We start from the raw sequence: 12,156 nt of genomic DNA on the forward strand, positions 1-12,156 counted from the left end.
ACTAGACAATATGAAAGCATCATTGTATCACATATCAAGTTCCCATAAGTTTATATGCTGCAATGCACTTCATGAAGAAGTGCCAGAAGAGACATGCTGCTTTACAGATTTACTTACAAAACCTCTTCACCTGTTGGTTTAAACCCTACCAATTCCTTCTTGGGCTCACTTAACTGTGCGACTTATTCATCAAAGTGGACAAAGGAAAAATGTAATACTGATCTCTTGGGAGAGATTTTATTAATTTACAATTGACATTCTAATGATCTGTATGTCAAGTCTGCCACACTTTAGGAAATATGCTTTATTGTTCATATACAAAGCTACATGATGCTTTTTAATAACACCAGAAACCATGAAGACTTAAGTGCTACAGTGTATCTTGTAGTGATTGTTACATTGTCCCGATATTTAACTGTTCAAATCTGCCATGCACCTCTAGAAAGTTGCTGGGTTTGTTCAAATGCACTATTTATGCATTATGATTGGTATGCTCAAATCCATTCATTATACTGCAGATTAAAGGTCTCCAATAAAAAAAATACCATTTCAATACATTCCTCCACATTATGAGTGCTAGAAATCTAGTCATCATATTTATCTTTACTGAAGCTAATATGAATATACAATTAAAGTAACTTCAGATTTTATTCAGAAGAATCTATTTTCCAACAAAAACTTTGTTTTTGACAATAACGAATGAATATTGCAAGCGACATTCTGCAGCAGAAGCTGGAGTGTTGGGACAGCAACTAAAAGTCTACATATCAGCAATACAGACACTTTTACATGAACTCTGACCATTTTTAATATTAACATTAAGAACCAGGTGCTTTAAAGTTTGTGCGCCTGTCAAGCAATTAAAACCTCCACACAGGAAAAAAAAAAAAAAAGAGGAAAAAACCCACAGAACACAGTATTTCAGAGACTATAACACTTTAGATACTTCCATGACAACTCAGATCAGATTGGCAACTGAAACTTAACATCCACCTGAGCTTGCTTTGCTAAGGTCACTATTTCTGAAAGTTTCACAACCTGGGGGGGGGAAAAGAAATAAAGTTATAAAGAGATAATTCAAGAAATATTAACAGTTTAACAAATGACACTACTAAATTTTAGGAGTTCAACTAGACAGTCTATTTTAGAAAGTGATGTCAGAAAGAGCTTGCCATAAGAAAAAAATAGATTCATAGATTTAAAGGCCAGAAGAGACCATTGTGATCATGTAGTATGCATGACACAGGCTACAGGACTTTCCTGAATTTAATTTCTGCTTCAAGTCCAATACCTTTGGTTGAACTAGAGCATCTCTTTTAGAAAAAGTTTTCCCCTACTGTTACTCATACCTTCTTGTCAACTGTTTGAAATGGGCCATCCTGATCATCACTACAAAAGTTTTTTTTCTCCTGCTGATAATAGCCCACCTTAATTGATTAGTTTTGTTAGAGTTGGTATGGCAACACCCATTTTTTCCATGTTCTCTCTGGGTGTGTGTGTATGTATATATATATTTATATACACATATATATAAAAAAATAGAATCACAGAATATCAGGGTTGGAAGGGACCTCAGGTGGTCATCTAGTCCAACCCCCTGCTCAAAGCAGGACCAATCCCCAGACAGATTTTTGCCCCAAATCCCTAAATGGCCCCCTCAAGGATTGAACTCACAACCCTGGGTTTAGCAGGCCCATGCTCAAACCACTGAGCTATCCCTCCCCCTCATCCTACTGTATTTTCCACTGCATGCATCCGATAAAGGGGTTTTAGCCCACGAAAGCTTATGCCCAAATAAATTTGTTAGTCTCTAAGGTGCCACAATGTACTCCTCGTTCTTTTTGGATTTAAGAAGTTTCCTGTGATGAAGAATTCACCACAACTCTTATTAAGTTGTTCCAATTGTTAATTACCCTCACTGTTAATATATGCACCTTATTTCTAGTCCACATTTGTCTAGTTTAGTAATCCATGCTGGCCACCTGGCATCTAACAGATGCTAATGATGTTGTTTGTTCATAACTTTATAAAACCAACAAATTGTGCATAAGTAATCTACACAATCATGTGATCCTATTACTGTCACCCTCATTTTTCCCTCTTCCGTTTGTTTGTTACACCTACTTGCTGCATTATTTTAAAACAAAGCTCTTCAGGGAGTTAGGACTTGTCTACGAAGAGTTAACCTGGAAGTTGCATGTGAATAACACTCTTATTCTGAAACAGGAGTGCCTTGTTCCTGTTTAGTTTAAGCCATGTTGAAAGTGGGTTAAACTAAACAGGAACAAGCCACTCCCATTCCAGAATAAGAAAATGCCCACACATTGCACTTTAAAATTAATCCATGTTAATTTTCAAGTGTATTCAAACCCTTATATTTTAATATACATTTATACAGTGCTCAGAACAATAGGCCTCAATCCAACTGGGGCCTCAGAGTGCTTTTTTAACACAAGTAAATATTCTCTGGAGAAATTTATGTTATTTTTAAACTACTAGTACCTTTTAAAGTGATTTACCTGTTGGTATATAGGATATAATTTTAGATTAACAAAACAAATTAATTTGGGTCATGTTAATCTTGACAAACTTATTTCTTCGTTTATAAAATGGTACCAGTAGCTTTGGATGGTGGGCACCTTATACAAATGCAATATAGGTCTAAAACCCAAATTCTCTGCTGCAGAAGCATTGTAACGATCAACCAAGGGCTTGATCAGCTTAACAGGATTTCCACTGTGCCTTTAAACTCAGTTTTGTGGATCAGGGTGAGTAGGTTGTTCCCCTGAACGCAGCTAGTTCTGGAGAGTTCAACCCCAGGAGCTAACATTACAAATGATTCAGATTATACACTGGTAGCACCCTTGCTTATTAGGGAGTTCAAATACTTACCTTGGCCTTGAACTACTAAAAGTGTTGACCTAAAAGTACACTACCAAGGAGGGGTGCACCATTAGAAGTGCAGCCTTTCAGATGAGATTTTCACTTGAGGTCCCCCTTCTGCCCATCTACAAAATTAAAGATCTCTTGGCTCTTTTATAAAAATAGGTAATAATCTGGTCAATATTCCTCTCTAGCAATATAGAGCAGGTTCCTAGTTTGGGGTAAAATAGATTCTGTCTATAAAGTCACCACCCTACCAGTTAGTTACTGCTTTGTGAAATACACCTCTACCCCGATATAACGCTGTCCTCGGGAGCCAAAAAATCTTACCGCATTATAGGTGAAACCGCGTTATATCGAACTTGCTTTGATCCATCGGAGAGCGCAGCCCCCCCCCCGGAGCGCTGCTTTACCGCGTTATATCCGAATTTGTGTTATATCGGGTCGTGTTATATTGGGGTAGAGGTGTACTTTGGATACATAGTGTCAGTGATCTTCAAGGATTCAAATATTTTATCCTAGACTCCTGTTTTAAGTTGACTGGGGGAAGATACAACTTTACTAAGACTTCATATTAAAGTATACCATCTGTTATGAAGAGTTATACAAAAAGCTCTTTCTTGCTCACCATTTTAGCAGCTTCATCCAAGTCATCACAAGCAAGGATTTTGAGGCCACTAGCTGTTATTAAAGCTTTGGCATCATCAACTCGTGTACCTGAAGAAAGAGAAGTAGTTTTAAACAACAGAATTCAGTACTGAATGAAATAATGACCTACTAACGATCCACTTCAATCAGAGACCATGTGAGCTGGTGATGATCAAGTTTTCCAGGACAGATCTACCAAGACATCTCAAAATTGAGATAAGTACAGTATACACTAGAAGGCATTTACAGTAGCCGCAAGTTAGATTTGCTGTTCTAAAATGTCAACTAAACAGTTACCAAAAAAACAATATGGTAAGAAATAAATATTTAATAGAGTCATCAAGAAAAACACTGGATTTTAGATGTTGGTATATATTTCTCTTTACAAAACATTCTTCTGTATACAAGCAATTTTGCTATGCATTAAGTGAACTGCTAAACACAGTGATCACTATTATTAGTCTTATTCTAGCACCTAGGAGCACTATTGACAAACAAATCCAAAGACTTAGATTTACACAGTATTGAAGAGTGCTCACCTTGTAACCGTACAACAATAGGTATTTTTAGGTCCAAATCCTTTACTGCCATAATGATACCTTGTGCAATAACATCACATCGCATAATGCCTCCAAAAATATTCACCAGAATAGCCAGTACCTACATACAGAAAACAGCACGTAGGGTTACACATTTAATGATAGAACACATATCAAGTCCACCATCCTACTAGAATATTATGAAGAATTTTAACAAGCAGCAAATAGCCCATCAGATAAAGGGATTCAGCCCACTCAGATGGGCAAAAATCAGTTCTAAAAATTCAAGCTCCAGAAATTCAGTGCTAAGCACATGGTTTAAGAAAACCTTCATTCATATTCTAGAAGAATTCAGCAAAAAGTTACTCGTCTCTAAAATAATGTACGTCAGAATCCCGTTTATCCGATCTAATTGGGACTGGGAGAAAGATAAGCAAAGATTCGGATAATCTGGAATATGGGACAGTGTGAGGCTGCAGTACCATCTAGTGGCCAACATGAGAGATTGCCCGCTTCTGGACCAGTGTGCACTGTTAAGTTTATATGAAGTCAGATAATGGATGATTGGATAAACAGGGTTCTACTGTACTGCAAGACAATTATTGCAGGACTAAGTATTATCTAGATCATCCCCGACAGGTGTCTGTCTAACCTGTTCTTAAAAATCTCCACTGATAGAGATTCCACAACGTCCCTGGGCAATTTATTCCAGTGTTTAACCACCAGGCAGATTTTCCTAAAGTCCAACCTAAACTGCCCTTGCTGCAATTTAAGCCCATTGCTTTTTGTCCTATCCTCAGAGGTTAAGGAGAGCAATTTTTCTCCCTCCTCCTTGTGACAACCTTTTATGTACTTGAAAACTGTTATGATATCCCCTTCTCAGTCTTTTCTTTTCCAGACTAAACAAACCCAGTTTTTCCAATCTTCCCTCATAAGTCATGTTTTCTAGACCTTTAATCATTTTTGTTACTGTCCTCTGGACCTTCTCCAATTTGTCCACATCTTTTCTTAAATGTACCACCCAGAACTGGACACAGTACTCCAGTTGAGGCCTAATCAGCATGGAGTAGAGTGGAAGAATTACTTCTCGTGTCCTGCTTACAACACTCCTGCTAATATATCCCAGAATGATGTTTGCCACTTAAACTTCAAAGACGCTCCGTGATTTATTTTTGTTTTTGAAAGGTTCTATATTTGCCCTTTAAGGCACCAAGAGTAGCAGACACTAATAACCATTCCTGATTTGTAAAAAGTTAACTGAAATAAGATGCAAACCAAAGAGAACCTTTTGATCTCTAACAAGAATGTAAAAATGACTGCACCATGACTTTTCTGGAGAAAGCAATTACTTTTATTCAAAGAAAAAAAATAATTAAACCTCAGCTATTAAAATCAGTGTCATAACTGTTCCATTTGCCAATAGTTTGGCCTTCCAGTTTAAGACAATCCTGCTAGAAGTATTCCCCAAACTAATACTTTGGCCTGTCACCTGTAACATGAACTCTGTTGAAGGACCTACATTAGAAGAGAGAATGAGCATGCTTTTTTTAGACTGAAGGTCATTAACTTTACCACCATGTCTTGGCAGATTACATTTAATGTTAGAAGTTAGATTATGAGTAAGAGGGCTGGGGCACAGGAAAATGACAATAATTCTTCTTGAGCTCTATTATACAGTCTGTATGAAGCTACTGCAAGTGACCAGTTCAACTGGACAAAATGCCCACTCAATATAGTGTGTTAAAATAAGTTCTCTAAATTAAATTTCTCTAACATAAGAAAGTCATTTTCAAATACTTCAGCATATTGCAATGTTCATTCTTTTACTTTCCTAGATAAGGGATACAGCAGCTACCATACAGATGTCTTCAGCACCAGAAAATATGCTTTAACACAATATATAGGTGGTAGGGAAAGCAACCAAACAGGCAAACAAACTCAGCTTAGAACAAAAAGAAAAGCTACATTTTAAAAGGTGTTCTTCAACATTTTAGCCCCCTTTAAACAAAGTCAAGTTTATTGAAACAGTTTTAAATTATTTTAGTCAAAAGGAAAAAGTTATGATCTTCTCTCCTCAAACAAGCCTAGATGGCAAAGAGCCCAAGGCTACGGGACTGTGAGGTTAAAAGTACTTTCAGAACTTGACTGCCTCTCTCAGAGGAAGACAAGGTGGGTGAGGTAACATCGGTTATTGGACCAACTTCTGTTGGGGAGAGAGAAAGAGAAGCTTTCGAGCCATACAGAGCTCTTCAGACGAGATCTGAAGAAAAGCCCTCTGTGGCTCGAAAGCTTCTCTCTCCAACAGAAGTTGGTACAATAACAGATACTACTTCACCCACCTCGTCTCTCTAATATTATGGGACCAACACACCTACAACATGTCTGAGGGAGTGATTTGATCATTTCTGTAGCTACTAGGTAGGCAATGCCTCTGTGTTGGTACACCGAGGCATGAAAAAAGGATTATGGAGGGAGGTGGGGAAAAAAATCAGAGAAAAAGTAGAAGGTTGAGGCTCTACAGAAGGGTGTAAGGAGCTTGGCTGGAAAGCAAGCAGATAGGACGCACAGTTTTTTGGTTAGAGCATGTGGGCTGGGATTCAGGATCCTGGGTTCTATTCCTGACTCAGTCTCCACAACATTTCAGTGTGAATAAAAAAGATTTTTAATAAAGATTTACTTAAAACTTAAGTTTCCAACCAACTGTCAAACACACAAACTGGTGAAAAGTTGTTAGGGGCCCTCACCTAGTCCAATACAACCTTCAGGGCACAGTACAAGGCCCATCTGCAGAAATTTGATAAGGGTGGACAGGGAAGGGATTAACTGGATCACTGTCCTGCTCTCACCACAGGCAACCAATACTAAGAGATGGGAAAGACCAGAGCATCAGCAGTGCTTCAGAAGATTTCAACAATTGATGTGCTAAGACTTTCAGTGCATAAGGCAGCAGGGAAATCAGTGTGAATGCCGATACCTCATGAACCAAATGAGCCAAGTCAGAAGACATGACAGCATGATGCACAAGGAGTGCTTTGATTGCAATAAGTGCTCTGACATTTCTCAAAGCAAGGTCTGCCGCAAGCATCAAAGGAAATACTATGGTCTTCAAGATGAAAAGGAACAATCTGCATATGTCCTCAAACACCACTTCAGATCAGTCTCCCAGTCCTGAATCTATAGGGAGAGGACACTAGAGGCTTTGAGGTGGAGCTACAGAGTTCAGGCTTCAGAACGGAAGAATGCCAGGAAAGCAAATTGCTCTCTGCACTTCCTGCTGATACTTCCCCTGGAGAGGTAAAGTGTCATCCAGTGAGCTGGACCTCAGTACCACTGATATCAGGCACACTGCTTGCAGTGAAGCCCAAGGCTTTGTAGAATGACAATGTCTCAACACTGGGCCCAGAGGGAAGCATAGTGTTGGTATTCAGTAGCTGAAGCCAACTCAGGCTACTTCCAGAAGCTCTTCTTCACAGCATTCTGGGCTAGCCTTGTGCTGATCTTAAGGGGGTTTTCTAGCTACAGAAAAGATTGGAGGCATTCGCCAAATGCTTGAATGAGACAAATAAGACAATCCCTTCATAGATGCCTGATTCCAGGCAAATGACAGCAAGCATGCTCATCTGTGTACATGATTCATCAGGTCAAGTTTTCTATACTTTTTCTAAATGCATTCAATCATTTTAAGATTTTAAATGCTGCTTTACACTGGACAGAGGTGTTCACTGAGCTACCACAATGACTCAAGGGAGTCATTTATTCTGAGGATGCTACAAGTTCAGAGCCATTGGTGTTCACCCATCACCTTAAAATGTATCCAAGTCAAGTCATCTATCATTGTGCTGTCTAACCTCCATTTAAGGTGACGAACACAACCCAGTTTAAAACCCATCTGTTGTCAGAACTACCTTGATGGCGTATCTGAGGACATCCCCATGCATGAGTTTTAAAAATGTATTTACAGCCTGCTGTGAAGAGATTCCACAGAACACCATCATTTTAATCTGCATACATTTAAGTTAAATTTTAAAGCCCTTGAAATGCTATGATCATAGAGAACAAAATTAACATGGGAAAATGGTAAGAACTGTGACCTTATTAGCAGTTAAATGGCAATCATTTAACAGTTTTTTTTAAGACATGAAAGTCTTTCTTCACAAAATTAAATGTACATTAAAGCCGCTTTAAGCTATACATGCAAGCATCATTTTTCAGTCAACCAGCCAAATGACTAAAATTTGAATATTCTCTTGTTCTTTAAATTAATACCTGAAAAATATTTTGGTCTTTACATTAAATTAAATACCTGAAATTGGATTCCAAATAAATACCCTTCACAGGGACTATTATGTCATGACTTCTTGGTCCTTGACCAGACATTATGTCAACATGTATAGAACATGCTCCATGGGGAGGTTATGCCAGGGGTTTACCAAATACTGTTGATGAAATCATTCCATTGCTACTGGCCACCTTGTATCAAGACAGTTGTCTCAATAGTTTTCATCAGACAAAGTGTTTTTAGGGTTTAAGAGGAGACAGGCTTCAGCCAAGTTTACTATAGTTTGGTATGGTTCCTATCAATTCCTGTTGTGGTGTGCTTGAACAAACATGAAATCTTGGGATCCCAGCACCCAGTGGTGACGAGCAATTCAGCTTCTATCAAAGAGCTGTTTTGTCAGCAAGCCATCCAAGCATTCACTCTGTGTATTTACACTGCAGCAGCAGATAAGCCAGCCTGAAAAAAAGTAGATGGTCCTAGCCCACCACACATTGAACATGCATTCCTACTACTACCCAAGAGAGTTTACAGCGTTAAGTAGGCTCTCAATGCACTTTCATACATAGAATGTTGACGGAAAACACTGTGAAGAATCTTTCATCTGAAGAGCTATGCAGAAGTAACATTACCTACTTTATCTTGATTTATAACCTTAGAAAGGAACAGGAGTGTTTTACCCTAATCCTTCATCTTAACATGACAGTGCACCAAGGTCACTGTGTGAACTAGGAGTCAGTACTCCTATCATGCTGCAACCCTTTGGTTACACAAAGCTGGTCAGCTCTCATCTCTCCACAGTTAACTCAGCATTTCCTCCCCTACTAACTCTCAGCCACCTCAGGCTTTTAATGCAGCACATATCGCTGTATTAGTCATTTCTGTTTCCTACCATCAGTCTCTGTACCTCTGCTTCCTGTCCACCTCACCTATTGCCCAGGGACACATCTCCTACCTTTTTCCCAGCTCCCACAAACCTCCATCCCTCTGGAATCACTCGCTTCTCATCACCACAACCCTCCAGCTGCATAACTGTCACTAGCCATCTGATTTCTTCTTCACTCAGCATTCCACAAAAAAGATAATAGTATTGTTCTTAATTGTACTAATCTCTCCCTTCATCCACTAAATGCCCCACTGTTATACAGAACCACAACTTACATCCATTGCATCTGCCAGCAAGCCCTTTTCGCTGCAGCCTTAACCCTCAATGGAGGTGGAATACAAGCAAGCAGTGATATCATGGATACCAAGTTCTATTTGCCAGCGTGACTGATAATACAAAGTCAAAGGGGTACTTCATAAGCAAAACCAGAATTGCACTAGTGACTCACTTCAAGCTCTTCTCCATTCTGCAGGGAGAGATGAAATACTCCAAAAAGATACTGAGGAGTACTCATGGGCAATACTGCTTTGTGATGTGCTTTGAAATTGAGCACACTGAAGGAATGATTTAATTCAGGAGGACAAAACAGGATTGGGGGTTCAGGGAAAGAAGATGGGAAGACGGAACAGAGTGATCTTTTTAAAACCTTCGCTGGATGATTGGGGAGAAAATGTGAGCAGGTAGTGGGTGGGTGAAGGCCTCAAACTTAAAGTGAAACGTTGTTAGTGCCGAGTGCCAAATAAACTCAGCTTTCCTTCATGGTATTACTCCTATCCATCAGTAAATGTATGTCACTAGGGAAGCCATAGAGTTCTTCCTCCTGTTGCCCAAAGTTATACTCAGTTAATCTTTAATTAACATTCAAATAAAATTTATATATTATTCCAACATAGGTTCAAAGATCCTGGAACTCTTCAAAATAGTACTGGGACATTTGTATCCTTCCAGACAAGTTATCAAAATAATTTTATCTTGCAATGTTACTATGTTACCAAATAGCACCTTAGAATCTTAACGTTTATGTACAAATCAGACAATACCCGTTACAATCTAAGTCTGGAATCCTGCAACTGGATCTGCATAAATATACACGTGCACCAGCATGAATCTAGTTGCAGGTTTGGTACCCAAGTCAGAGATGGACAAGAGTCTAACATGACACCAACATACATACAGTTTCAAATTCCTTTTCAAACAAGGAAAAGACATACTTAGGATATTCTAGGAAACCCATATTAGCCTAGCTGGCCACTGATCTAAGTACAAATAATTTTGGTATTGCTAAAGAAATTCTGCTTTATCTAGTGTAAAATAAGACAGCCTGGTTTGAAATCACTTAGTTTATTCAGCAAGGACAGTTAAACAGATTTAAGGATTTTTAAAAGGGTAATAACAGCACCTCAATACTTGCTTACAGTACTACAGACGCGATTTTTGAAACTGGGGATCAAGTTACTGGTGTTGTTCATTTGAGTCTGCTAAGTGTATTTGCGCTTAAAAAAAGTACACTAGAGCTGAAGCTGCGAAGATAATTAAAAGGTAAGCTGTTTACTATTTATTCTGAATACATGTAACAATGCATCTGCTCTATGTTTATACTGCATCTAAATGACTTTCATCAGCTCCTAGAGAATAACTGTTTCTATTTAATTTGCTACTATCTTTAACCTCCCTTCAAATTACATAGGAAAGTGTTACTTTATTTATTCCCTTTTCTCATGCTAATTCTATTAGAAAATTCTAGTTTTATTTTTAAAAGGAGTATTTTTAATTCCCACTAAAAAAAATGACTTGCAAAGAAGGGAGTTTGGTAGCCTCCTCCTTTTAATAAAAAACTTTATACATAAAAATTGAATGTTTTCTTCAGAACAGGGTTTGCTACTTCTCCCCTCCCCTCAGATACATTACAAGTGTTAGGTATCCTCTACTAATTTTGCCAGTTAACTGCTTTGGAAAAAGTAGAGAACTACTGTGAATTACATCACAACTGTCTGAAATCTGTGCAATTGACAGACATTTTGAGAAAAGGCTCTGTGGGAGATTCAAATACTCATGCTTGTCCCTTCAACTGAGGGTTGAGAGACTTCCTACTTCAGTTCTCCTTCCCGTTCTTTGCTGAAGGACTGAAGACTGATATTCCTGACAAGAAAGAAACATGTAGGAAAAAACCTTAACATGTTTTTCAGGCACATTGTAAAGTAGCAAAGACAGCACAGTTCTCCCCTCTTTGTAGCTCACCTTTAAAATCCATGTCTACTAATGGAAACATACAATACATACATTGTCATAAGGCATTTTAAAATAATTACTCAACAGTGCAGAACTTTGAAATACTAATCCTTGTTTTACCTTTTTATCTGAAGTAATAAGTTTAAAGGCTTCTGTTACTTGATGTACTGTAGCGCCACCGCCAACATCAAGGAAATTTGCTGGAGTGCCTCCGTGAAGTTTAATTATATCCATTGTGGCCATAGCCAAACCAGCACCATTCACTGTAAGAAAAAAAAGTTACAATTAAGAACTCCATTAGCATCAAGTACATCAAAGGATTCTAAACATCTATTATGTAAAACATACATACCTAGACACCCTATGTTTCCGTCTAGTCCTATGTAGTTGAGGTCTGCTTTAGCTGCATCCTTGTCTCTCTCATCCTCCTGTGTCCAGTCCTGCATATCAAAGATTTTCTGCTGACGATAGAACGCATTGCTATCAAAGTTTATCTTTGCGTCCATACACATCACTTGGGAAAACAAACAAAAAAATTGTTTAATGCCTTTATCTTTAAAAAGGTGAAATACTTCTCTGAAATACTTATTCTATTGTATATTAGGGCACCAAATAATTCTTTTTTGGGCTTACATGCTAACTCATGCAGCCTTCATTCCATAAATTTCAAGGCCAGAAGGGACCATTGCGATCAT

General features: G+C 38.3%; 1 protein-coding gene across 1 annotated transcript in view; it reads right to left on the reverse strand.

The window, feature by feature from the left end:
• Positions 1 to 289: 289 nt before the first annotated feature.
• Positions 290 to 12,156, reverse strand: part of SUCLA2 (succinate-CoA ligase ADP-forming subunit beta) — a 43,532-nt gene continuing 31,665 nt past the window's right edge. The window contains exons 7-11 of the mRNA XM_065405561.1: positions 11,814 to 11,975; positions 11,582 to 11,724; positions 4,071 to 4,191; positions 3,512 to 3,600; positions 290 to 1,038 (exon numbers count right to left, since the gene is read on the reverse strand). Coding sequence (XP_065261633.1) covers positions 964 to 1,038; positions 3,512 to 3,600; positions 4,071 to 4,191; positions 11,582 to 11,724; positions 11,814 to 11,975 — 590 coding nt within the window. The 3' untranslated portion in view covers positions 290 to 963. The remainder of the gene's footprint in view (positions 1,039 to 3,511; positions 3,601 to 4,070; positions 4,192 to 11,581; positions 11,725 to 11,813; positions 11,976 to 12,156) is intronic.

This window comes from Emys orbicularis, chromosome 1 (assembly GCF_028017835.1).
Source record: "Emys orbicularis isolate rEmyOrb1 chromosome 1, rEmyOrb1.hap1, whole genome shotgun sequence".
In the NCBI taxonomy this organism is placed as follows: Eukaryota; Metazoa; Chordata; order Testudines; family Emydidae; genus Emys; species Emys orbicularis.